This window comes from Zalophus californianus, chromosome 11 (genome assembly GCF_009762305.2).
Source record: "Zalophus californianus isolate mZalCal1 chromosome 11, mZalCal1.pri.v2, whole genome shotgun sequence".
In the NCBI taxonomy this organism is placed as follows: Eukaryota; Metazoa; Chordata; class Mammalia; order Carnivora; family Otariidae; genus Zalophus; species Zalophus californianus.
In genome coordinates this window covers 12060358-12088341 of record NC_045605.1, presented here as the reverse complement: position 1 = coordinate 12088341, position 27984 = coordinate 12060358, and the positions used below count along the sequence as shown (strand labels likewise).

General features: G+C 45.7%; 1 protein-coding gene across 9 annotated transcripts in view; it reads left to right on the top strand.

Moving 5' to 3' along the window:
- CADM1 (cell adhesion molecule 1) overlaps window positions 1-27984 on the top strand; it is a 318714-nt gene that overhangs the window by 289660 nt on the left and 1070 nt on the right. For 3 of the 9 annotated variants that reach the window (XM_027579179.1, XM_027579176.2, XM_027579181.2), the window contains 3 exons: window positions 7679-7711; window positions 15025-15078; window positions 26739-26870. In XM_027579179.1, the coding sequence (XP_027434980.1) occupies window positions 7679-7711; window positions 15025-15078; window positions 26739-26870 (219 nt within the window). Of the gene's footprint in view, window positions 1-7678; window positions 7712-13596; window positions 13781-15024; window positions 15079-26738; window positions 26871-27984 lie in introns of those variants that run through there. The other 6 variants (XM_027579182.1, XM_027579178.2, XM_027579183.1 and 3 more) reach the window with 4 other exon arrangements.

The window sequence follows — 27984 nt, the reverse complement described above, 5'->3', positions numbered from 1 at the left end:
GCACTACATTACAGCCATGGTTAGCCTTAAAAGCTGCAACAGCTAAATCCAGTGACAGTAACATAAAGCCTGAGCTTTTAAAAAAAAAAAAGAAGAAGAAGAAAGAAAAAAAGAAAAAGAAGCAGCCCACAGTCTTCCATTTCTTTTCTCCCATTCAGATGCAGTAACTGAAACCCATTCCCCAGGTCAGAGTTTCATTACAAGGAAATGTACAAATGCAATAGAAAAATATTTCTAAACTCGAAAGGTCATAGTTGATTTCTGATTTCTCTGAAAGGAAGTGCTCCAGCATTCTCTTTTATCTTCGGTAACCAGGGTAATCGAATTGTTCCCCTTGTTAGAGAGGCAGACCATCATTGAATCCTCAGTTGCCCAACTCCCTCAAAAACAGGTTAAAGTTTCATCCTGGAGACCCTCGAAAGGAAGAAATTGTGAGCCCAGGCTGACGTGATGTTGCCATCGAGAATCCTAGACCTGATGGGTGGGAGGAGCTGGGCAGCTCTGCCTCTCATCCCACGAGCATGGAGCAGGTCTCCTGACCTTCGTGTGAAGGCACACACGTCTAGTGGTAGCTTGATCTAGAGGGGGAATTTTTGAAGGCTCTGGAGTACTGAAAGGAATATTTGATGTCAACTTGCCCCATCAACCTTGTTGCAGCTTTGCAACCATTAGACCATTAATTCATTATTAAAAAAAAAAAAAAAAAAAACATTGGAGGGATGGAATTGAAATGGGAGCCATCCAGAGCCTCACTGTGATTTGCCATGAGCTTCTTGGGGGTCTCTTCTATCTCATGCACACTGGTATTCTGATCAGGTACCTCTCTTACAATTAGGGCAATTGGCAACCCCCTGCTGTTTTTTTTTTTTTTTTAAATCACATCAAGTTGTCCATGTGGTTTCATTCACAAAGAAATATGCTGTGATATTGAAGAGCAAACCACATCATCCAAATTGTCCCCAGAACCCTCTGTGAAACTATAGAGCCAGCCAAACCATCCCCTCAGAGTCCTTCATGCATATTCTGCTCCAAAATCAGAACCAAAGGGAAACCTGGGGGGGGGGGGTTCTTTTGTTTTGTTTTGTGTTTGGAATTTCTTTGAAGTTAGTTGACTTCAGGTATGAGGTGTAGATAAAATTACCTGTTTCTGCCTGACAGTTGGATCCAACTTCTTCCTCTAGTCATCTTAGGAAAATAGTTGGTGTTTCCCTCCCTAGAGCACATGGGTATTGTATTGTTTCTGCTCGGTCGCGTCCTGCGTTAGCTGCTTGATGAGGAGTCTACTTTAGAAAGCACCACAGCACTCAGTTATAAACTCCCTCAGCAGCTTCAGTAGGAAATTCAGGCCGGGGTGGGGGGGAGGGGTCCAACCTGTGGGTCACTGTGCATGTGACTGTCATAAATTAAAACATTAATATCACTTTAGAATAAGAAATGAAGAGCTATAGGGCCAAATCCTGGAACACATTTAAAAATCCTGTCACAGGAATGAAATAGATCATTTCTAAGTGAGTTTTTCCTCTTTTTTAAAGTATGTATTCAATTAAGTATTTTGTGTTTCTTGGAAAAGAAGGCACTGTTCTGTTTGGTAGCTAAGTATTCCAAACCCAGTGTACCTTGGAGAAAGTGAGCATCACCCCCAGGCCCACATTGTTACTTTGGCTTTCACAGTCTGAAATCCTAAGCCCTTGTGTGTGTAAAGTGTATCCAATCCCATAAATGTGAGTGCGGTCCTTCTCCCTCAGAGATCCTCACAGAGTATGCCAAGCGCAGGAAGCCCAACACCATGGCACGTGTTTTCAGTTTCTTAAATACAGAGGAAAGGACATCTGTGCTTACGGCAGCCTCTAACGGGACCACTGACATGACAGTAGAGAGCCTGGCTTCACCTAAAGCCGCTCTTTAGGCATTCATTCAACAAATACCAAGCCCCCGTAATACATAAAGCATTATGTTAGGGCCTGTGGAGACAGAAGATTCCTTAAGCCCCTTAAAATGTGGTAGAGGGACTAGGTTCTCCCCACTGGAGCCTGAGTGGGAGGCCCTCTGCAGTGAGGGCTGGCGTCATGGCCAGGGCAGGACCGGGGAGAGCATCAGGGGAGAAGCAGTTTGGTCGGCCGTCAGGAGTGCATAGAACGTGGGTAAGAAAGGACAGCGTTTTAGAAATTAAGCATCATGTCCCAGCGTTACTTCTAGCATCCTCCTTCAGTGTGTGTGTGTTTATGTTCCGGGCATGTATTAAGCCACTGTTGCTGGGACATACACAGCTTTCATTCTAGAGTGTTTACTGAATTCTCTTTTTTTCTGGAGTTGGCTTCTACTCCATTAAGACAGTGTATCACTCATCCTTTCCTGAATACTTACTGAGTGTTACTGATGCGCCAGTGTGCCTGGTAACAAGAACATTATTAGGGCGCTAGTAAAATACGCGTGAGCCCCCTTTTCAAGGTTTTGCCCCAAAATTGTATGGCCTTTCTTTTTCATACTGTCTCCAGTGTGTACTTTTTTATTTTGCTGACAATTATAGGCCCATTATAAATAGCATCAGAGCCAAGCAGCTCTTGACCCATATTGATTTAGGAGGGAACAGAAGCAGTGAGAATACTACAGTGACAAAGGGCACCTGATTCTGCCTTTTAAAGAAAAGAAATGAGAGATGGGAACTCCGATTTTTTTGTTTCTATTGCTTCCATCATAATTCCCGTACTTTTAGGTTCCTTGTTTAAAAAGAATCCAAGAGATAAAGTCTTGACGCGTTTCCGTACTAAAGATTCATCCACAGTGCAGAAGACTAGCATCGTGCAAGCGGGTTTCTCAGGCTCAGAGAGTGATTGTTGGGGCTGTCTTGATGGTGGAAGGGTGGGGGTCGGAAGGACCCAGCCGCCCGGCGTCTAACCGGAGACCACCAGAAGCTCCCGCTTGCAGAGCCCCGTCCCCCTCCGCCCCGGCCCTTGTCTTCTGTTCTGCCCCTCCTTCCCACCCAGCCTTCACCCACCCCAAGGGAGAGGAGTGTTCCTTGTGAGAGGAAACCCCTGTATGGGCTCCTGTAATTTTCAGAACATCTGGTTCGCAAATGGAAAGATCTCAGGGGCACAGCAGCACTAATGAATAATTCTGAAGAAGCTTTTAACAAAACTGGAAATTGCTTAACAGAACACCAAGCCACTCCCCATCCCGCCGTTTCTCGCGGGGCGGGGGCGGGGGCGGGGGCGGGGCGGGGGGGGGGCTTCCCCTTCCCCGGCAGGAGGGGAGGGTGACTTTAAGGAGTAAGAGCTTTATCAGGACTCTCCTGTTTGGGCCTTTTAGCTTCTGTTCTGTTCTTGTCCCCTTTCTCCAGTCCCTGAGAAATGGGAGTTTGATTAAAGGATAACATAGTTGGAAAGAGAATTAACCAGGAATCCAGTAGAAAATAAATTTCGAAGTTTAATTTTCCAGCACGTATTTTTGCTTTCAGTAGATTTCAAATAAGTCAGAAATAAAGAAACAAATTAAAAAAAACTATAATATATATTGGCCGGCGAAACAGAACTATGAAAATAAAATTGTCAGGGGAGTTCCTCGCCTGCCCTAGTGTCTAGATTTAAAGCAGCCCCATAACACAAACTGAAGGGGAATTCAATTAAGAAAACCCATTGGCTCCTTATTGACTTTAGTTAAGAAAATAAACTTGGGGAAAGTGTATTAAAATATGTCTGGACTGCTTAGTACGCTTCCATTTAAGCTTATGACAATCAAAATGGGAGAATTTAAATTCTTTACAATTAAGCTCTGCTTTTGAGCAGATTGGGTTCTCTGGGTTATTACACTGCATTTTTAAATGTACACCCTACTCACACACACCCCAAAATGCAGTCTTGCAGTGAATCTGTGCGTCATAAAGCAGAAGCACCACAGAGCAATTGGAGAAGAAAAAGTATTTAAGGTTGTGAATTTAATTTTGTTCTAGGATTTTCATTTTCATTTATGGCACCCGTTGTGTTTGAGACCATGGACTAATTTATGGATTAGTTTTAAACCCCCAGTCTGTCACACTCAATGAACAATTCTAAGTTGGAGAGAATCCATATGAAAGGATTAGAATGGGCCACAGTGGAGCTTACACATGACTGTTTCAACTAAATATTGCCCAGCTGCCTCGTGCAGCAATTTTATTTATTTTTTTTTTTTGGCTACTTGGTTAAATGGCTACTGTCTCTAATCTCACACATTGTCAGAGCCTTTTCATTCTGTAAATATCTTACACTGCCACGTGAAATATAGGTGATGTTTAATTTACTCAAGATAGGATGCCATAAACTGTTTGTATGGCCAGGAGACCGAGAAGTCAATATTTAGTGAAATGTGCATCTTTCAAATAGTCCAGGGCCTGCCCTTGGTTACCTTGTTTGATTATAGTCGTAAAACAGCTAGAGAGTGACTATTAAGGCCATACACACTCACTGGGTTTGCAGGAACGTGGGATTGTTCTTTGTTGGTTTTTTTTGTGTGTGTGTGATTGTTGTTGACCATATAAAGTAAGTGTACAATAAATTTGCCCTTATTGTAATCAAAATTAAAATAGAGACAATAGCTCAGCAAGGCCTTTTTAATTCCATAACCCTACGGCGCCTTAAGCCCAACTCTGCTCTTTGTGACCTCTTTTTCTCGGAGTCCTGGCTCCGATGAGTTTCTAAAGGTAACAGCAAAATGCAGTTGAAAACTAGTCTTTGTTAGGACAATCAGGCGCTCTCATTTTTTGAGTTAATGATAAGGTGTCTAACTTATATTGGAAATTTACTCTTTGCATTTTGCCCATAGACTTTGAATGTTATCAAACAATGGAGTGACCCCACAAGTTGATTCACAGGGGTGGGCTGGCACATCTCACCAGTCTTCTGATTAAGACACCCCTAATAAATCCTACTTCACAGAGTGGCGCTCACTTCAGAGCCAGGGGTCTGTGGTTTCTGCATGAAGTCATAATGCAATTATGAAGGAGAATTAGATTCTGTCACAGTGCTCTCCTGCGGGGAGCACAAAGTCACTTCTAAAGAATTTTTTTTTTTTTTAATTCTTTACTTGAAATAGCCTCTGTTCAGATAGCACACCAGATGCTCTTAGAGAAATAGAATCAGAGCCTCCCCCGGCACACCCTCAAACCTCCTTCGAAGTCTGTGGCCAACCTGTCTGTCTGCTGCATTTCTCTGCTCTCTTGCTGATCATGGCTTTGCCATTTCCAGCCGCAGTGACTTGTGTGGTTTGACTCGAACATGTGTTTGCTTTTAACTGTTCTAGAAGATGTTTCCACCCCCAACCCCACCCCCCTGCAACCCTTTCTCCTCCCCTTTTGGGTGCAATTGATGGATTTCCCATCCCCAGAATGGGGAAGCAAGCTGCACTGTGGACTTGGCTCATTCAGTTTTTTAGTGCCCACAAAGAAGCCAACGCCTAGGGTCACTTAGTTTAGTTTCGTGATAAAGCGGACAGCGTGGCGAGGTAGGAAGACAGTAAATCGAGCAGTCATCGCTTCATGCTAAGATACGATTTTTGAGGGCTCTAACCTCTAGGCTTTACTCCACCTCCTTTCTTTCATTTTATGCTACTTATTTACCTGCTAAAATTACAGCCTATGAGAAGCACTACTGTAAAAATAACCAGCCACAGTGTTTATTTTTTTTTTAATTTTGGAAAAGAGCCAGTGCCTATCCATAAAATGTACCAGCGTGCATATAAATGTTTTGTACAAATGTGCATTTGATCTTGCCCCTTAAGTTGAAAGCACCTCAAACTAACACTTGACTTGGATGTTTCAAGTAAGGAGATGTGTCTACTGTGTCATGACAATCTGGTATAGCGATGTTACAACTGTACAATTTTTGGTATTGTTCTTTACTGCTATTTTATGCATGCAGACTTGACTTGTAAGTAAGTATTGTGTTCTTATGCGGTGTATTTTATGTTTTTCTTTCCTTCATCAATTCTTCAGAGACTCAGCTATAAGTTACGTTAAAGCTGAAGGGGCTTCTCAGACTGCTGGTTGATTCTGGCTCCTTAGAAGGGCTGCCATTGTTTTGATGGTTAGAGGGTCCTGAGGAAAGCGTGCCAACTGAGGGGGAACACTGGTGTGAATTCATGTGTCCTGATTTGCAGATCAGAAGCATCAGGCTCGTTTGAGCAAAAAAAAAAAAAAAAAAAGTTTGGCATTCCATTGCATTTAAACATTGCCTGTGTCGAGTCCGGAAGAGTCTTTTGGAGTCCCTAGAACTCATGAAAATAATTACCAGCTTAAATGGCTGTGTTAAGGGCGGGGGTGGGGGGGGGGGAACAGGTGACTACTTGCACTTTTAACCAAGAACGCCACCCCAGCTAGAGATGACGAGTCCATGTCACCATCCCTTTCTGGCCAGAAGGGGATAGTGGAAGGAAATGTACTGGAGAGGTGTAGAGCTGAACACTAAAGCACGGCCAGATGGGTTGACTTGGGAATGAAGTTGGCCACAGGAGTGGTGTTAAAAAAAAAAAAAAAACTGACTGGAAAAAGAATGTGATCGTGCATTTTGTTAGATATTTATCCCACTTTCCCTCTAGCCAAAAATAAAAAGAAAATTTCTTGAGCCCCTTGAGCCATTTCCTGTGAAGAGGAGCCAGGACAGAAGGCCTGGTTTGAAGCCCAGCAGGAGGAGGAAACTTGAACAGCATCGGAAATGGAAGAAGAAAGAGGCAGACCATCGTTTCTTCCACAGCAAGTGCATCTGGCAAGGCGAGGGCGGCTGTGTGGTCTCCTGCTGCGGCCGCGGAGGCGGAGCTCCCGGCAGCTCACCATGGCCAACGTGGTGCTGCCCTGGGGGCAAAGGGATGGCTGGATACTGTCATTTGTGGAATGTCACGTGACTGGAAGTGGCGTTTGGCGAATTGGTGTAGACTCAGGTGTGCCCATGGCGGTCTTCTGCTCTTAGGCGGTAACCCAGTGGGCGCTGCAAAGCGAAGAATGGATGCCTGGTGGCCGGGAGGTGGGGGTAGGGGGAGGGGGTGGGGAGGGGACCGTGCATACAGAAACTTACTGGGGAACCTTTAATATGTTCATTCCCATGGCCTCCCAGTCCATGGCACTTTCCAGCTAAACACTGCCAAAATATTAACATGGGATGGAAAACTTGAGCTCACATGTTCATCTACAGGCATCTGAGCGTGAGCCGTAAAAGGATCCTCAAAGTGCGATTGAGTCAGTGATGCCTAATTGGCAGTCGCGCAGCCCGAGTGCCCGCAGGGGCTGGCTTCCGACAGAGGCAATGTTTGAATGTATGAACCCCTTGTTTCGCCAGCCTGCCGACTGAGCTTTCCTGCCCCAGTCCTGAGCCTGGATGCGCTCAGAGCCACCGAGTCTGCACTGGTGTTTCTCCTCACTTTGCATGTTCCCCTGACTATGGACTAGCAAGGAGCTGTGTCCTGGCAAGACCCCCAGGAACCACAGAATTGACTGTTTTCCTCACTGGCTCGCAGCTTTGAGCTGAAGGCATGTCTTAAAACAGTGCAACTCACTTCAAATGCTTTTTGCTTTTCATTTATTATTGCTTGTCACGCGATGTTCTTTGAAAGCTTGCTCATATATTATCTGTTCCATTTTTTTCCATTTTCCCTTTTTTTGCATGCCGTTCCTCCTGTTTCCTCCCTTCCTCCAATCCTCTGTTCCCGTCTGTAGACACGGCAGCGACGACAGAGCCAGCAGTTCACGGTTGGTATCACGTTACTGTTTATCTACTTTCTCAGCGCTGCTGAGAGGCAAGGCAAGCCTGGGAAAAAGAGAAATGCAGTCTTCAAGGGAAACCATGTTTTGAGTAGACTGATCTCATGCACAGACTGTAATTTTGAAGGCTTGAAAGGATGTCGAGTCTTGTCATTTCTGTTGTGAGTTCCGCACCCATGGTGGCCGTCTGGGATGAGGCCAGCGCCCGCCGGGCCGGGATGCAGGAGATCCGGCTGCACGCGGCCCTTCTGGATAGAATCCCACCGGACACCGAAATACAAGGAACTTCAAAAACAAATATTGGCCTAAAAATCATGGCCTCTGGATTAAAGGCCCAGTTGCTTTCTTTGTTTATAGGCTAGAATCCCAGGTACATTTGGAAGAGGGGTCATTCACGTCACTTAATAGTTGAGGCTGTGAAGGACAGGTGAGGGCAGAAGGGTAGTTCTGCTTAAATTCACAAGGCCATCGATCTTCTCTTAATTATGTTCCCAATCATAGCTACTTCTGCAGATTCGGGCCAGTTCACTCTTAATCTCCATGTGTGCATGCAGGCTTATGCTAGTTAGCATTGGGCGGGAAGCCTCTCCAAACCAGGAGTGACACCAGATGTAAATTTTAACAGCATTAAGTGGGACTCAAAAAATCATTTGTGTGCGGGTATCTCGTAGGCAAAATACTAAAAAGCTGGTTATGGTTGTAACCAAAAAGTGATTAAAAAAGAAAATCAAAATGGCCATTGGGATGTCCTTTCTCAATTTCATCTCCAACTTACAAGGTTGGAATAAGTCTGTTAACTTTTCTGTGTCTCTCCAATCAGAAAATTAGAATCATGTTTCATCTATATATGACTTTATTCCCTAACTCTAGCCCCGGTGATATTGTGCTTGGAGAAAGATACGTTAGTTAAAAATTGGGCTGAATTTTAATAATTGAGTTCGAGGGAATTTTTTGGTAAAGGGACTATTGAAATCACTTCTCCTGTTGTACAGGGTTGGAATCCATCATCTAAGTGACCAGGGGTGATCCCCCAACCCTTTACTGGTCATGCACCTTTTAGCAAAACATATCTTCCTAGTGCAGACTGACTTTCTCAAAACAGACCTATATTTGAGGACTTGGCAGTTAGAAATCTCTAAGCGAAACCCGTCCTGTGTGAGCTGTCCCTGAAGGTCAGGCCTTGATGCTTGGCACATCACCCCCCTATCTGGGCTTCCCTGATGAGGAATTCTGAGAAAGCAAAGTGAACTTAGGTTTGGAGCAGTATATCCCTCCCTACGCCCCTCCCACCTCACCTGGCCCTTTCCTGTCACCGGCACAGAGGGAAAAGGTAAAGGGCCAGATACACAGGCAATCATGAGAAATCAATTAGGTATAAAACCTCCACTTTCTAAGGTAATGCCCCATAGTGCTTGCTACAGCTCAGGCACTGCACTCCATTAAGCTTAGTTATTTGTAGGTTTCATCATTAATTGAGCACTTCCTGACTTTTATCGATTAGTCTCAGAGCTTTAAGGCTATTTTAATGTCATTCAGGAGATTTTGTTCTATACTTTTTAAGATGCTTTAAGTTCTGAGCCTCCTATAATTGACTCCAGGGTCAAATGTAACCATAAGATTCCTAAATTCTGTGAGATCTTTGAAGAAATATTGATCATTTATCTCCTAAGACTCCAGAGTTCTATTTGCTAGGTCCCTTCGATAAAATCCATGTACTTACGTTACTCTAATGGATGTAGGTCTTGGAGTCGGGTGAGGTATTCCAAGTAGGAAATAAGTTCCCTGACCTGAAAAATGAGACATTAACTTCGGGGCCAGTTGTGGTCTAGGACACGGTTTTTGATCAGGTCTTTCTTCCTGGAGAGAAAGGGACGGTGATCTCTCTTTTGTGGTATACAAAGAGACAATTGGAATAAGACTTTCTAGCATTCCTGTGGTCGGAAACAGAGAAGCAACCACTGCCTTATTAGTTCACGGACAGCATTCGAGCCAGGGTACATGACTAGGATGTTGTTCACTGGCTGGTAGCACATGAGAAATGGCCCAGAGCCATTGGGGAGGAAGAAATGAGTGCCCCCCCCACACACACACTATTCCTTACCAGCAGGAGGAGAGACGCGATAACCCAGGTTGGTCCCCCTATGTAGTACATGTATTAACAGATTCTCCTAACTTGTCTCTTAGCCTCATAGCATCCTCACAAAGAGGTCCCACCGCTGTCTTGAACAGCATACTCTCCAGCCCACAGCAAAAAGCTTTAATGAAAGCCAAAGTAGTATCTAGACTCTTCCTTGACGGAGGGGAAACAGTCTTCAGGTCAGTCGTCAGGGTAGAAAAGGTGATAGGATATGGTGGAAACTATGAAACAGGGGACCCGATTTCCAGAGAGATGCAGATCTGGGGCCGACTGTCTTCGAGTGAATTATGGCTAAAACTCAGCTTCTTCAGTTGAGCAACCTTTTGACTTACATGCACTTGAGAATAACCTTGAGATGTTCATGAGAGGGATCTGGGCCTAGAAAAATGCCATGGTCGGAGAACTTGGCAACTCAAATGACAAGACAACATTAGGTCAGCCTGTCGTGGCCACTTCGTTGGTCTTAAAAGTGTTCATACTGGAGTTCCTTCTGTAGTTCTCTTTTCTTTTATAAAAACGAGAAAGAATAATTTATAAAAAGCTTTCCCTTTGAAGACTCATTAAAATACTTTATTCAAGCTTGTGTTGCTAGAGTACGTATGAAGTATACCGGTTGTTGATGTATGTTGATCATTTGTTCTTACCAATATCTGATTGGAATAAGCATGTATTGGAAGGTTAGAAGTGCATGGGCATGATTCAAAATCAAATGGATTTTCTCCAAAAAGAAACCAAACAACAATCAGTCACAATGTGTTTTTAAGGCTCTAATTGATGGTAAATGTAGAAGGGAGTGTAAGAATGGGATTTTTAGACTAGGGTGACCGAAGGGATTTTCTTTCAATAAGGATCTTGAGCACTTGTGTTTTTGGAGCTCATCCTTAAGGCCTGGTCAGGAAGAATCCTGTGTTACGTGTGCATGTTGAGCAATGCAAAAAACACTCTGCCAAATCCTGCTACCACAGGGTCTGAAATTGATGGCAGAAATGCATGAGTGACTTAAAGCACGGGTGGTGTAGTCGTTACTATGATTATCGATGTGTGGGTGCGCGTGACGGTTTTTATTTGTTCAGATGTGGGCGCTTCTCTGTGTCTTGTGCCTTGTTCTTTTTCAGCCCTGTGCGTACCCTCTCCCTTCCCCCACCCACCTCCCCTGTGTGAGGTGTTGGGTGACTGCATGCCCATGGTCTGGAATAGTGCTTGTGCTTTTGCTGCACTGCAGTCAGCTGGCTTCCTCTGGGTTGGAGGTTCTCCCTCCTCTCTCCCCCTCCTCCTCCCCCTCTCCCCCTCCCCCTCCCTCTCCCGTTTTATGATTTTCTAGTCTACCTGTCCTTTTGCTTTCCACCTCTTGATCTATCAGAGGCTGATGATCTCATGAATTTACATATCCCAAATGAGTTTTTCAATAGTTTTTAATTCAGTATGTAATTATGGTAAGACTCAAACTGGGAACCCCCCTGAAATAATTTTTCACTTTCAGTTTTGGTTGCAAAAATCTTTGACCTGGGCTAGATACACGCTCACACCCTAGTCCGCTGCCCTTAGGTCACCACCCCCCTGAAGCTCCCTTTCCCCGGCTTGTAAAATTTTGCAAGTAGTGCAAGCCTTGCTAGAATCCTGAAAGCACATGAAATTCGAATCTTAACTTTCTATTCAATTGCGGGGTACTTCTGAAGCCCATCCGAAAGACAAATAGCCAGCAGTGCGCATTATTACAACCTCTATGTCCACCATCTGTGTATGTACCTCTCTGCACATCTCTCTGTATGAGTATACCACAGTGGCTTTCAAAGGCTGTCATTCAGTCAAGGGACTCTGCAGACATTGTATGTTCTACTCAAGAACAAAGCTAAAGAGGTTTACGAATGGCTGCAGGACCTGAAGATTGTGTTTCAGCCTTGATATGCCGTTTGGAAACAATGTGCTACTGTTTAACGGCGTGAACCAAATTTCTGCTAATGGGAAGAAGGGACAAACTCTCCACAAAAGCTGACAAAGCAGGAAGAACAGGATGACTGAGCTTTTAGATTAAAACTACCGGGGGCGTCTGAACTCTTATGGCTGGTGATGGAAGTAACAGTTTCCATAATATGGCCAAGTGATCAGATGTATGCCGCTTAGGTAAGAAAGAGACCATCGCCTACTTTTTCCTACTGGGAATGGTACTGGAGCCAGGGGGGCTACATTTTTGTTTCCTTGAGGTTTTCTTTGATCGTTCTTTTATGACATTTTCTGGGGGAAAAAAAATGAAACCCTAATGAACTGAACCCACAAACATTGGAATTTTGCTTGACCTTTACCTTGACTTTATTTAACTATCTCTAGGATTTCTTGCTGTTTCTAATGTTTGAGGTTTTCCTTAACCTGGTTTAAGATTGCCACCATACACCACTTTTAGAAGCCAGCGATGTCTGTTGGAAAGGGGGAATAGCAACAGCAAAGACAGGAGGCCCAGGGTATGTGCAGCCCACCCTAGACCATGACAAGCAGAACACACATCTCCGCAGAAGAGACCTTATTGTGCCTGCATGAAATTATCACGCTCAGAATTACATGCTCAAAAAAAAAAAAAAAAATCCCACATGGACCAATAGTTAAACTTTTCACTCGTTTAACGAAGTTTAAAGAAATTTATTGGACACATTTTTTTAAAGGTTTATTTATTTATTTATTTGAAAGAGAGAGAGAGAGAGAGCACATGAGAGGGGGGAAGGGCAGAGGGAGAAGCAGACTCCCTGCTGAGCAGGGAGCCCGACGTGGGACTCGATCCCGGGACTCCAGGATTATGACCTGAGCTGAAGGCAGTCGCTTACCCAACTGAGCCACCCAGGCGCCCTATTGGACACATTTTAATCAGAAGTGACAAGAAAGGTCTTTAACAGATGATATGGAAGTTTAAAGAGAAAAACCAAGAAGGGATTTCCCACGTATTGTTAAATTGTGAAGTTTCCTTTTGCAAAACATTGTCTGCCTCATAAAATGCATCTTTGTTTCTTTGAGAAAATAAGAGGTGTATAATTTTTAACATGAAAGAGGACTACCTAAGTCAAAGCAATTCTAGGAGGTAAATTTTGCCTGTCCTCCCTTGTACACTCAGTGACTCGGTATACTCTTCCAATTATATTTATTCAAAAATTATCCAACTCTGGCCGAGCACTGTAGATTCATAAAATACAACTGTAGTGCAAAACCAAATTTAACGCCACTAATCGAAATGGCTTCCCACTTTCCGATGTAATCTGAGCGGCAGATCCAGATGATTTGGTGTATTTTAAAATTTATGCCATTAAAAATGACAGTTTCATCTTTAATGAGGTGTATATCAACTGTCTGTTGCTTTTTAATGGGAAACTTTGCGTATCAATGATATTTCATAAACATATTTGTCTTTATTTTTTAAAATTAGCTTTCTAATGCCCTCCCCAAGGAAGCAGGTGCCAAGCACTTATGTAGAATGCTTTGATATTCACTGGGCCACGTAGCAGTAAGGGATTATTAGCCTTCTGAGAACTGCAAATTCATAATTAACTACAGAGGAGTATTTTATGTTGTCCATTTATAACAATTATTCAAATAATCGTATTCATCAGTCTTTATACAATGGATAAAGCCAATTAGAAATAGGAACACTTTTGGCCAATCAGATTTCAGAACAAACGGGTAGCATCCCTTCTCAGTTGCCTCTCTGATTGATTGCATTACTCACTGCTTTCCCTTTTGTTGCCTAAATCCGTAGTTGGGGAACATCCGTGGACTCGAACCCTTCCATTTCTAATTGGCACCCGCCTTTGAACACTGACACCCAAGGATCGCAATGGAAATTCTTCAAGAGCTGATAACGATGACTTCCTTGTCACGGCACCAGCCTAGCTAACAATATTCACTTGGCTTCTTTATAAAACAACTTACAAAACCCAAGCTTTTACTGACCATTCCTACATGATTGTTTCTGTTACTTTGGGTTTGTTTGTTTGTTTTTTTTAATAGTGCGATCAGTTTGACATTGCTTGTTTCCAGAGCATTTGTTTCCAGAGCTCTGGTTGGTAGTTCACTGAGCATCACTCCCACATCATTCATTCAGCAAATGCTTGCTGAGAGTATACTCTGTGCTTGGCTATAAGAGAAGGGAAGGATGAAAAGTAAAGACCCGCCCCTCTCCCCAAAGTCTTGCGGTTTTATAGGCCCACAAATATTCTTCCAAAATGACAAATCCCATTAGAAAAGCATTAGCAAATTGTGCAGATCAGAAGACCCAGAGCCTTCAGACAGGACTTTGAGCAGAATGTCAAGGAACTACAGGTGGAGGCCTCAGATTGTCTCACATTTTGTGGTGGTTAATGATCTTCATGAAAGGAGCAGCCTGCAAGTGAAGCAGGAGTAAGTGGAATCCGTCCCCTGGCCAAGCCTCCTGTTGTTTTTCTACCTCCCTCCACCCCTCCTTTAATTCAGATCAGAGCTAGCTGAGGGCTGGCCAGCGTTGGTGGTGGCTCGGTGTAGACCCTGCAAGCCCCCACCAGATTAGCTCCTGACCTAACTGCTTTCTCAGCTTTGAGGGTTTCATTTTTCAGGAATACCACTGATTTTTTTTTAAATTCTCCTTTTTAAAAAGTCATTTTGCAAATCAGATTTTCTGATGAAGACATAACCTGCAATCTGTAGTTAGCAGATGCTGTACCATTTTGAAATAAGTGATCCAAGATCATCATAAATTGATAATGAAATGTATTTGTCAGTATTGGCAAAGGATTTCAATTTATGGTAAAATGTGAAATAAAACTTACATACATCAGTATGTAACATCTAACTGTATTTGCATTTAAGAGCCATGTCAAAGCATCAACAGCTAACAATCAGGCTTTATTTTTTTTTTCTTTTTGCATGCTGTTATGAATGAGTGATTTTAAACATTCACCTTCATGTTTCATGTGCTTTGAAAGCGGAGACTGAGGAATCTTTCTGCCTTGATTGTGTATCAATAACAAAATGAAATGGAGAAATGTACTTATGGATTAATGCATTCAAGCTATCCAAAAAAGAGAGAGATAGCAAGAGATTTGGCTCATGTTTTTTTTTTTTTTTTTAAGAAATTCATCCTCAGTTCTTAAGTGTTTTGTTTATGTCCCTTGAGGAACGAAAAGAAAAATGATTTGTTTTTACTTGTAAGGCCTTACTCAGTTGCCCAATTCCGCAGAAGAACTGGACAGTGAGGACCTCTCAGGTAAGGGCTAGTCATTAGGTAAGGCACTGCGGTGTCCAACCTGTGGGTGCCCTGTCCACTACTACAAAACGGCCATTTGGTTTCCTGGGCAGTTAACTAGCAATTGTGGATTAAAGGAAAACAAACTTTTACTAACACTTTCTTCCTCATCAGCCCCTTCCTGCCCCTGTGCTCGTGGCGTGAATATTTCAGATTGGGACCAAGGGCGTCACTGCAAGGGAGGTCAGCTCATCTTTGCATCGTACGAAGGCCACTGTTTCCAGTGGCATAAAAATAATTTTTATGCTCTGGGTGTGTAACGGTTCAAGAGAAATGTTTTGCATTACAAAGCAGTTTAAGGATGTTGGATTATGAGAGAAGATCTTTATTTTAAAAAGGAAAAAGCTACTATTGACCATCTACTTCTGTAGAATAGACTTGAAAAGCCACGTCACAGTTATCTTAGAAACACGGGGTGGGAGGGGCAGGGAGGAAGGGGGGGCGATTGTTTTGTCACACACCGTGATGTAAACTAATTATCCACCTCAGACCTTTTTCACAGCACACTGAGCTCTTGCAAAAGTAGGTTTCATGCTTGATTCCAGGATTTAGGTGTTACTAATCCAGAATAAGAAGCATATCCTAAAAAGGAGGGGGGGCGGGGAGGAGATTCAGAATGGTCAGAGCTAAACAATTACATGAGCTGCCATGATGTTGTGGGACTTCGCTGCCAACCAGCTCCAGCTCCTTAAACATTTGGATCGGTTAATTCCTAATAAATCAGTAGGAAAGCCCCCTTCCTCATCACTGTGTTGGAGGCACCAAGGGGTAGGGCTGTAGATCCTTACTCCAGCCTTTGGTAGGAAGGGTTCCATATTGCCCCTTCCTGAAGAGATTTCACTTCAGCTCCCTTGAATAGTTGATTGTGAGGTGGTGGTCCTTGACTGCAGGTTTCACCCAGTGAAAAAATTAGAGCCACCTAGTCTTTCAAAGTGCAGATTTATCGCCTCCTAGGTGCTTCTGTCAAACTTAAAAAACAGGGAGGGTGGCTTTATGTTTCGATGTAGCATGTCCCGGTTTGAGCTTAGCTGTCAGATTTTTCCACCCAGTGGAAGCTCCAAGAGGCCATATTGGGTTCGTTCACTGCTATATGCCTGTCGTGTAGTAGGCACTCGATTGATAACTTGTTGGATGAATAAGTTCCAAATCCCAGTGAATTCAGATAAATAACTAGAAGATTAGAAAGACAGCCAGCCCATCAAGGGAGTGTTTCATTTTTGCCTTTTAACTGGTGGTGTATTTAGAGAAATTGCAAAAACATTAGCCTGATTTTCTTTTAAAAGAAGAGATAAGTCCTGCTCCTTGCATAGAATGTAATGCTGGTTGTAAGCAATCTGCGCTGAGTTCGTGTCCTGACCCTAAATAAAACAGCTCTGACACGGCAGCCCTGGCAAGTGGAATTTCTCAAGGATCCCAAGAAAGGACTGAGTCCCCTCACGGGCCTGATCCCTCTTGGCGTAGTAGTCAGATGAGGATCACTGAGATAGGCAAAGGTAATTTTTCTCCTTTTTAGGAAAGTGGGACTACTTAGGCCATCCACCCCCTTCCCCAGGCATCATCCATTAAGGAAACGCTCCAGGTCTCTCAGCTCTGCACCAAGTTAGATGCGGTCTTGCTGCAGTTCTATCCATCACCCCTGAGTCAGGAGCAATAAACCGGCAACTGTTTGTGCTCCTGATAATTTGGTTAAATGAATAATTACGTGGTACCCCCAGCCCCATCCCCTCCAGGAACACTGCAGCCCTGTGTTGTTCAGGAGCCATAAGTCATGTAGAACACTGATGATCTATCAGGCTGGGCTTGGGCTGCCTTTGCATCTGGTTTGATGAACTAATCAAAAACTGATTAGCACCTTTGTTCAAAGGGGATGCTGATTAATCAATTACTATTGATTGTGAGCTTGGCTTCCCTCAGCAGCAAAGAGACATCTGAAGGAAAAAAAAAAAAAAAACAACCAATAAAAATTGAGCAGCTGTCGTAGTGTTTAAATTTATTAAAACAAAATACATTATTTTTTATGAAGCTGTCTTGAAATGGGTCACTGAAGGGGAGCATATTGATTGAGAAAGGATGAACTTCTCAAATTTCTGTAGCCTAGAGACTGAATTCAATTATAATACAAGACAAACAGGTTAACACCCGTCTTAAACAGCCCATCAATAAATTAGAGTAGGTGTTGCCCATTTAATGCTAAACTGTGGTAATGAATAATATTACCATCCATTTCCTGTTCTATCTGGGTAGAAGTTCCATCCGTTCCTTATTAGGGATAGATGCTGGATCCTGCATTTCCTTGGAAATAACGATGGTCTGTCTTCTGCCCACCTCCCCCATTCACCACTGCTACCTCAGCTAATGACACTCTCATAAGCAACATATGGTGCTCCATCCTTACCCAGCAAAGCAAGTTGCCCAGCTGATCCTCCTCTTTAATCTGCATTAAAAAATTATGCTTGTGTGTAGTTCAGTGATTTAATTATTGGCAGACCTGGGGAGCTTACCCAGTCCTACTTTGAACCCTTTCATTTACTTTTTGGGTGTTAACTTTATTGACGATGGACCCAGAAGAGTTTTGAATTGTTTTATCAATTACATCTGCTCTTTCCTGGTGACAGCTGGTGGTTATTGCCACCCATGTGGAATAGAATAGCTTTAAGCATATTTATCTTTCTATTTTATTTTAAAACTTTTAAAAAATATCTGCACTGTCTCCCTCCTTTCAGCAACGGAAGGGCCTCTGGGGACTGTTTAGCAGAGTGCATTGGTAAATATGCAGTGTGCCAGAGAATGGCCCTCCAGCACTATCAGAGCAAACCATCAGTCTTCTGTTTTTGAAGCGGAGGCACCAAGAAATTCCAGAGCTGTCATGCTTCCCCCAAAAACATGTTGTCAACTCTTGCCCTACAAATGAGAAAGTGATCTAGAAAAATCCCACATCTCCCTCACAATCTGTAGAAAAGTATGGGTGGAGGGCAAACTCTAAATGTCTCTGATAATCCATGCCAGGCATGATGGAAGACTCTAGGTGAAGCCAACTAGAGTCCCCTGAATGAATTCTGAAGGAAACATGGGCTCACAGTACAGTCTAAATATCTACTGTCTGTAGATAATGGAAGCACACAAAGGCCTTTGGATCCAGATTATCAGTTCTGGGAGGGGCTGTATGACCCTCTGGTCGTTGAGAACGTCCTCAGGGTCAGCTGAACTTGCTTGAAATGTGTGTGGAGAAACTCAATAGACAGAACATTGGGGGGTAGAGGGGAGTCTTCCTTGCCCCCACCAAAAGTGTGGCCCAGATTTGGCAAACAGGCTATTTCAGCTTCTGTGGTAGACTAGCAAAAATAATAAAGAAAACCCAGCTGGGCTGTGTAGACAAATTCAAGGTATGGCTCATAAATCTCAAGGGTAGTAGTATTTAGCTTGTATTTGTACAGTTCTTTCCAGCTCAGAAAACTCTTTCGCAGACGATCTCATTCGCTCTTCTCTGAGCACCACTGCCCTAGCTGCGTGTGCTAGGCTCTGGGCTGGGCCCCAGGCATGCGGCAGTGAACAAGATCAGCCGGGACCCACTGTGGGGTTCACGCCACAGGCCCCTGCACTCATAGCTGCTTTCTAGTGGGGCCGCCAGGCTCACGGCATGAGAGGATGGTGGCCAGTGGCAACTGCTGTGGAAAAAAATGAAAGCGGGTAGAGTGAACCCGAGTGACTAGGGCTAGGAAGAAGTGGAGGCCAGTTGAGAACAAAAGTTCCCCACGGAAGGCCATCGGGACAGGGAGAGTGAGCCAGCCCTGGGAGGATTTTTCCTGAGCAGTCTCGTTTTGCACGTGAGGAAGTGGGGGCTCCCCAGGTTGAATGATTTCCTCAAGAGGCAGAAGTCAGAATTTGAACATGCGGGTCTTCAGGGCTCTGCAGGAAATAGAGACTTTAGTTTGAGAGTAGTTCTTCCACTGTGAACTCCACACTTCCTCTGCTCTGGGGTCTTCTCAGGAATCCTTTTCCTCTTGGAACCCCTTGCAATTTCAGTGTGTGCCTCAGGGGAATGAGGAGGGGAGAGTCAGGCTCTCTGGAGCCCATCAGGGGTAGAACCACATGCTGACTGACCTGGAAAGATCTCTTCCGGCACCAAATCAAGCTCTTTCTCCTTCAGAGAAGACCTTCGCCTCGGATGATTTCGGTGCCATTGTCCCATCGTCCGAAATTATAGGATCAGTTTCCCACTGAGATGGTCCTAGAGGCTGTGGGAAACTTTGGGGTCACAAAGGTTAAAACACGTAGAGTTCCTGATTTTTAAAATTCTGTGGACTACAAGGCAGTAGACTGAGAAAATCATCTCGAGTCCGTGGCAGCTTGGTCACAGCACTCCCAGGATGGGAGTTTGAAGGTCACTGGATTGCTGATCTTCCCATAATCCAACATGCTACTGTTTCCCTCATGGGGAGGAAGGAGGCCATGAGATAGAACTTTCCTCCAAACTAGAGAGTCGCCAGGCTACAACACAAAATGTGAATTCCAGTTCCACAGGTTGGACACCGCTTTGGGGTGACTTCACCATATTCATTAACCCATCCTCTTCACACCCCCAAATGCCTGAGGTCCCCAGAAGCATCTTTCTCCAGAGAGAGATTCTAGTGGGAAATGTATGTTTGGAAATACTTTACGGCTCTGTCCTCTTTCTCAGCTGTATACTCTTTTAAGGAAAACTCTGGTTCCATCCTCCTGTGCCTTCCTGTTGCTCACAATGGGAAAGGCACACACACTTTGAAGTCCTTATTAGGAGATGAGTGGCGTGACTCATGAGCGCACCTCCTGGCCTCTGGGGACACTAAATGTTTGGGAGGATCCCGTCCTGCTCATTAAGGCATTTCTGCCATTGGGTAAAATAACTAAATCAAGTTACTTGAGATGGGAGAAAAATCATAAAAAATATTTGTTCTCAGTATTTAGGGGACAATAAATACTTCCAATCCTCATACTCAGATGGTACACCTGAATCATGACCTGGCCCCGGTGGGGCCTCCAGCCTTGACCCCACAGGGCAGCTGGGCCATCAGTCTAACCCTGGGTGCCATTCTACAGAAATGGAAAATGGCCCAGTGACTTCAACTCAGCAAGTGTTGAGGGGCCGTCTCTCTGTCTGAGAGCAGAGTGCTGGGTGCACATATAGCCCTTACCCCCAGAGAGCTGATAAGTATTTGCCTGGAGTCCGTAGTATTACAGAACCTGGAGAAAGCCCTCCTTGGGCTTTAATATTGCAAATTTAACTGTGAGAGCCACTTCTTGAGTGCCTATGGTAATGCCAAGCCCTGGCCCAGAGAGGCCCTCTCCCATTCGACACGCCTCGTAGAAACGACCCTGTGAAGCGTATGGTTGTGCTCCATGGCTCAGAGTGGCTGATCCACCTGCCTGCAATCACAGAGCAGAGCAACGACGGGCCACTTTTACCCCAGATCCGACCACTCTCCACTGGGCCGTGAGGGAGAGGAGGTCCTAACTCTTCTGTGTCTCCCTTTTGGGCCTGTTTCTGGAGGATAATCTATAGGCAGTGACAGCCTACGAGAGCCCGAGGCCTGATCACTGAGTAGTGACGATGTACAGCCCAAAAGCCTGCGTGCGGAACTTCTCATTTGAGTGAATGCATACCGAGCTCTGGGTGGCAGGAGGACGATGCCGACTGCAGTTTTGTTTTTTGTTTTTTTTATGAAGATTTTTATTTATTTATTGAGAGAGAGAATGGTAGAGAGAGAGCATGAGAGGGAAGAAGGTCAGAGGGAGAAGCCGACTCGCTGCTGAGCGGGGAGCCCGACGTGGGACTCGATCCCGGGGCTCCAGGATCATAACCTGAGCCGAAGGCAGTCGCTTAACCAGCTGAGCCACCCAGGCGCCCTGCAGTTTTTCTTTAAGTAAGCCTAGCGTAGCTCCTCTGAAATGTTCGTGTAGCTGCAGTTGCCTCCCTAGAATCAAATGCAGCTGAAGGGTAGTACTAGCTGTCTGCGATGCTATCTGGGGTCTTCATGATTTTCTTGCCTCCCTCCTTCCCCTTTCTAAAGACAGAACAGAAAGGTTATGTTACATAGAGGCTAGTGTGCTCCAATATATATTAACATCTTAATGGGAAAGCTGTGCATGTACTGTATACATTTACTACTCTCTGACAAGAGAGAATTAAATGTCAGAAGGATTTGTAGCATCTATAATTGAATTGGTGCTGAGAAAAGCAAATCTTAAGGAAGAATAACATATCAGGATTAGCAAATAATGTGGCATTTTGTCAGTGCATGTCATTCAGCGTGTTCCCCTTCGGTAATAAAGTTGTGCTCTTTAAAATGCACACTTATTTGTGTTACCACAAAGGGAGCTCCAGGAGGGGATGGGAATGAGTAGCTACATTTCTCAGATGGCGCCAAGTTTTTTTTTGTTTCGTTTCATTTCGTTTCGTTTCGTCTTTGAGGTCAGATCTTGGTTTTGCCTCAGATTTAGAAAACCCGCCAGCAGGCTTGTCCTTTCTTCTCGAAAGAAGTAGCAAATAACATCACAGTCACTAAGCACCCTCTAAGACAGACTAATTCCTCCGGTCCTAGGAAGCTGGAGGTAGCATTTCCGTTAGAAACACGGATTCTGAGAGTTTTTAATTAAACTGACTTGTCCAGCAAGCCCTCAGCCCAGGAAAAAGGCTCCAACCAAACCAAGTGACAGAACTGTTGCAAAAAGTCAAGAATCTCAACTTTTTTCCAGTCGTTCGTTGGGTATGGAAATGGCAGAAGGGTTGAACGTAGGAATTGCCCAAGCAGACCAGTATCATTAGAATCTCCGCCATGTTTTAAATGCTAATTTCTAAGGTGAGACCTGAGGTAGTCTGTAACCTCTGGGAAGAATAAACAGGTGGATTTTAGAGGAGTATCCAGCTCTCCCCAAGGAGATAGATAGCCTGAGCCAGGGATATTTGGCAATGGGAAGGTAAGCCAACCACGCAGTGGTTGTCATGACCTCTGCTATATGTTTTCACTGTGTGTTGTGTTTTGATCGGGTCATACTTCAGCTCCTCAGAGGTCGGAAACTTGGTGTCCTTTTGGCAAAAAGCCCAGCCCAGGCTGCGTGGTGGGCAGGCCACGGTTGCCGCGAGCATTCTGCTCCGTGACGTCCTCTGCCAGAGTCCCTATTTCCCAGGAGCTTGTCCGGGATACACTGGCCATTCCCCAGCTAGCCATGAAGCCCTGCCTTTGGCAGCCGAGCCTTCTGGGCTTATCACAGATCCATGATGAAGGCATTCATATGACAGTTTCTGTGAGACGTCCCATGCCAGGTGTCGAAGTAGTAGCCAGAGGGACTGTGCTGTGTTGGAGAGCCCTGTTTTAGCACCGGCGGCGTGCCTGCCGGAGCTCCGCATGAAGGACGGTTCTGGCAAGTCATTTGAGGGGGGAAAGCAAGTGGAGAGAAAGGAGTCCCCTGGAGGTGGGGGGAAGGAGACTGAAAGTTGCTCTAGCAATCACTTTTCTTGGCAGGCCCTCGGGAACCACTGCTTTTAGAACTTCCTCCTTTATGTTGCCCGTGAGGAATGGAGGGGGCCGGGTCACCTGGCCCAAGGTAAAGAGAACCGAGCAGTTGGGGGCATCCCTCTTGGGAGTCCCTTTGAAATGTTTTTGTCCTTGCGGTTTCTAAGATGCTAATTCGAGCCCAGGGTGGTTGAAGCTCTGACCCAAGCCATAGTCGCCAACTTAACATTCTGCAAGCAGCTTGTAAACGCTCACCTGGAGCCAGGTTGTTCCCAGCTTTTTGCCAAAAGAAAAGCCAACTCACGAATACTAAGCAGCTCCTGACTGATCTGTCCTTAAAGAGACTCGTGTCACACTTAGAGCCATGGACAGGGCTGCAAGAGGGGACAGTCCTGGCAGGACTGTGCCACAACCGTGAGCCCGCACAGCCTCTTCGCAGCACTCAGAGAGAGCCCCTGAAGCCCGGAACGATGGCACGACGAGGCCTAAGGTCCTCGACGTCCCACATGAAGCGACTGGGGTGACATTCGTCACTCCACGCAGACATGCTTGGTTCAAGGCTGGGTTAACCTTGATGCCAGCAGAATACACCAAACAGAAACATGGCATTTCCTCTACAGGATGACAGGGCCCTGCTTAGTCCCAGAAGTAGGAGCACTCTCAGGAACACCTGTTACTCATTTCTTAAAAGAGCAAGAACACACGACCTTCTGGGCCCAAGAGCCGCTCACTCGCCTGAGGACCAGGCATGTGTGTAAGTGCTTTCCACGCCCACGTGTCCTTTCAGTGTAGAAGCTGGAGGCCGCTTGTAGAGTCTGGCTCTTTGCTTTCCTTCTCTGCCTGATTCAGAAAAGGAGCCAAAATTCTGGAGAGGATACCGCCCAGGAAAGGTGGTGGAACCTCAGAGTGACAAGGTCTGCACCCCAAAAGGAGCAGGGTCTTTGGATGATGGTGAAAGGTACTTTCTCAAGCACTGGCGGGAGCTCTCCCTCGGTGAGCGTAACAGGAAGGCTGGGCTGCTGCTGGACTTGTCAGAGCCATGCTCCTCCTGGTGGCCCATACTTCCTGCAGCCTCCAGCCATGTGCCCGCTGCCTCATGGTATAACGTCTGGTGCTTCTGCTTCTTGCCCTGAGCGAGGCACCAGCCCACAGGTGCAGGCCCTTCTGCCCCCGTAGTCCGTGACCAGCTTCCACCCTGTTCCCCCACCACCTGGGGCCGATCGGGAGCGCTCTGAAAACTCTCCCGCCCACTCCACACATGGAAACAAAAGCGGGGAGTGAGCTGAGGCAGGAAAGGGCGCTGCTCTTCACAGAGGACGGTGAACCCCGGGGTGGGGTGGAAAGAGGTGGTGAGGGGCTCACAAACTGCAGTGTTCCCTGTAAATTAAGCATCAGTTACCTTCTGTGTCCGTCTGCGGTAATTGAAGGCAGGAAAAATGTCTTCGTGATTCACTGGTGGTAGGAAACTTTCTTACCAAGTGAGTATCATGAGATAGCGGGAGAGAGTAACCTTATAAATAAGTATCTGTAAAATATGTATGTCCTTGAGGGCGGGGAAGATCCCTAGAACCCAGGTAGTGAATGTGGCCAAAGTGCAGGGGCGACGAGGCAGCACTGAGCACACTGAGCCCGAAGTTCATGGGGAGCAAGGACCCAACGAAGGCCTAAGGAAGTTAATCCCACAGATACGTAGCCCCTGAGGTGGTGGTGTGGATCACAGAGCTTCTCTGTCTCTCTGGCTTTCTCCAGCTTCTAGAATATTCCTGTGCCTAGGCATGGAGGAGGCAGTCTTTGAACAGTGGCCATGGGAGTGCCTTCCCCAAATGGGTTATTTCAGTCTGTGCCTGGACCCGGGAGGGCCTCTCGAAGTTTCTCTCTGCTCTCAGTCTGCCCGGGCCAGGGCCTCTCTTCAGCTCTTACCCTTCACTTTCCCCTCTCCCCCATGGCTAGTATCGCTGTTTTCCCCACCCAAGTCTAAGACCCAGGGAGTTCGTTGAAAGACTCCCTATTTTTTCAATAGGTCTGAAGCTCAGGGCAATTGGAGATTAGTTTTCATTCCCACAAGATCCCCCATTTTGACAGCTCCCTAAGGAAAACACAACTTCCTGGCTTTCCTGTTACTGTCTTCCCATCAGCGAGTCTGACTTTGTGCAGTTGGGCGAGAGTCTCCGGGATGTGAAGAGCTCTCCTCGGGCAGATACCCTGTTGTGGGGGGGGGGGGGGGGGAGAGGGGAGCACCCCCCTCCCACAAGCTCCGTTGTCTCTAAAAGAAAAGAAGAAGTTTCCATGGCAGAGTTCTGCCTCGTTGAGATGACTTTCAAGACACAGAGGCTGTTGCGTCCGCAGTAGGCAACACTTTTGGCCAAGGAGGGCGATTCGTCTCCACCACGTTTCAAGTCGAGCTTATTAGACAGGTTGCTGGAGGGGCTCGCACATCACAGAGCGGGCTAATTGGCTGCAGTGCACTCTGCCTCCAACCCATCTCCCTTCTCCAATTAAACTCCCATCATCCTGTTGTCCTGGGCGACCTGCTGCTACCTCCAATTTGGCATTTCTGTTTGGTTTGGGATTTTTGGGGTTTTTTTGTAGTCCTCTGAAAGGTAACTTAATGAAACACTTTAAATACTTCATTTTTTAATTTAAACTCTTTTAATTAAAGCACTTTTCATGGAACCCTCAGTCACGAGTTCTTTCCCCACATCCTTCAGTACTTAATCTCGGAGCAGAATTGGAAATATCGATAGAAAGTGTAAATCATGCCCTCCTGCTGAAAGCGTTGTATCAGGTTTCGGCTCAAAAGAGCACCATTACCTTTAGCTGTCACGGATCTGTACACTTGATCGATAAACTTCAAATATTATTAGAGGTGGAGGCTTCAGAGATTTGCTCTGTTCTTTGGAGAGAGACAGAGATAAATCTTTCTTAAAAATTGACTTGAATTTGCACTCTCCGTCTTCCTGGTGAAACGCATTTCTCTCAGGCGTCCAGCAACTGCAAGGGGGACAGATTTATAGGGCCATGTGCTTCTTGTACTGAAAGATTTAAATGGTAAATCCTTCACATATGACTTCACAAATCATGTAAAGTTAAAAGATTTTTACCGTTTCTGTTGCTGCTGTGCTTAAATTGTAAGGTACAGCTAGTAAATCATTTTAATGGAGGTGTCGTACTTGACTCAATAAAAAAGAAGACAATGGTTTGGCTTCCACTCCAAAATGTTAATGTATTAATCAACGGGAGAATAATTGTTTTTTACTACATTATAAATCTCGGGTGCCATTAGGACTTCAGCAAGGGGTGATGTAGCCACATTCCTAAATTAAAATTGTTTACACTGCCATGCATCCATTCTGCATCACCATAGCTCATTCTGGGTCCATTCTGGAGCGGTTCCCCAGCCAAACGTGTCGTTCCTCAGCTGGAAGAAGACATCCTGAGGGAGTGATGCTGATAAGGGAAAATTAATTATGCCTCGTGAAGTGTTAAATAAATAAAAGAAAGCCCATCTGTGGCAATGGACAATTATTCCTCGCTGCCTTTTTTTGAACTAGGTTTTGAGGTTTTAGATGGAGGCTTACTTACTCCCTTGTACCTCCTAAATGTAGCGAGCATGTCACCTGTCTTTAGTCTTATAAGCCTTGTTTTATCTCGAGGCAGCTGTGGCTTATGAGCTCCTTTTCCTGTGCACGTGCCTAGCGGGGGTAAGGTCGCTGGGCAGCTGGTGAAAGCTCCGGTCACCTCCCCTCCAGTGCCCGAAGGTGCCATCCCGAGCGCCCTTAAGTAGCTGGGTTGGCCTCCTCGTTAGGATCTGCAGCTGGACACAGACGGACTGAGCGCTGAGACCAGGCCGGGACCGGACAGACTGTTTCTTCTCTCCCTGGTCCCTGAGCGTGCTCCCCATGCGTTAGTGCTCCTCGTCTGCCTGTCATGAAATTGCCTTGTGGGGAGGACAGATCGGTCCGGCCCTGGCCCGGTCAGTCCGTTCCCTCGCTGTAAGCTGATCCATCTGGCTGATCTCTCTGGCTCCTCCATTATAAAGGAAGGTGACCTCTGATCTGAAGGCAGTGTGGCCAGGGCTGCTGGTGTCTTGTAACGAGCTCTACAGCCCTGTTCCTTTTCTGATTCCGACAGATTCTCGAGCCGGCGAGGAGGGCGCCATCCGAGCGGTGGACCACGCCGTGATCGGCGGTGTTGTGGCCGTGGTCGTGTTCGCCATGCTGTGCTTGCTCATCATTCTAGGGCGCTATTTTGCCAGACATAAAGGTAAGCAAGATGCTCTGGCCGGCAGGAGGCCTCCCGTCACCACCCCTCTGCATCTGGGGACTTGACGGAGGTTTCCCCTGATAGGCGGTTGGGATTATGTGGCCACATAACCTATCGATGTTTCCCGAAACTGGGAGAGGGAAAAAAAACAGAAATCTCAGCAGCTGCTGATGAGGACTCTGAGGGTTGATGAGGAGTGCTTCTTGATTTGGATTTTTCTCTAAAAGCTTTCTAGATGTGTGATTCTGCAATCCATAATTGGGGATAGAGCAAAAATTGTAAAAACAGGGACCGGGCTGTGAGAGGTGGGGCATGAACCCCAAAGCGATCAACGTGGAAAGAACATGCCCATACCCTGCTGCTTTCTGGGAAGCAGGTGGACAGGCAGTGCTGCCTGGCCCCAAGCTCCAGGGAAGCTGGTCACAGTGGCTAGAATACTTTCTTGGTTTAATGTGCTTTAAAAGCCACATAAATATGTATTTTTTTAAAATTATCAGTGCAATTGATTTAAATTGCCATTAATCATCACACTTATCAGCTGTGCAGCCTGGATGGGCAATCATCTTTTCCAGCGCTCCTCCTCTGTACCCCATGCTGCTCCGTTCCTCTTCCCCCCATCTTGGTAATTTATTCTTCCTTTCTTTGTCGGCCCTTGTCTCTCTGCTGTTTTTCTCAAGCTCTGTGCTGTGAGCTTGTGGGGTTTTCCTATAGCATTAACCGCAGGCGCTTGCCTACCACTGGAGCGTAGGATTTGGGTTTGGGGAGGGCCCCTGAGCACAGCAATGGAGGTCCAAGGTACTTGAAACCACCTCTAGGACCCACAGTGCCCGTCTCCCACATAAACCATTTGGGGACCCTCTGCCTGTGCCCAGGGGGCAGCCCATTGGGCCGAGAACGCCCAGCCTCTTGGTGCCGAGCTTCATAGAGCCAGGAAGTTGCCGCCAGAGAGCAGGGCCGAGTCTGCTGTGGAGAACGAGGGGCCAGAGGAAAGAAGGGGATAGGAGGGGGACATCTGACCGCCTGCCTGCTCAGATTTGTCACGTATGAAAACCTGAAAATACAACCAATGTATCAGCCTTTTTTTTTTCCCTAAGAATCTTCGAGAATACAGTAT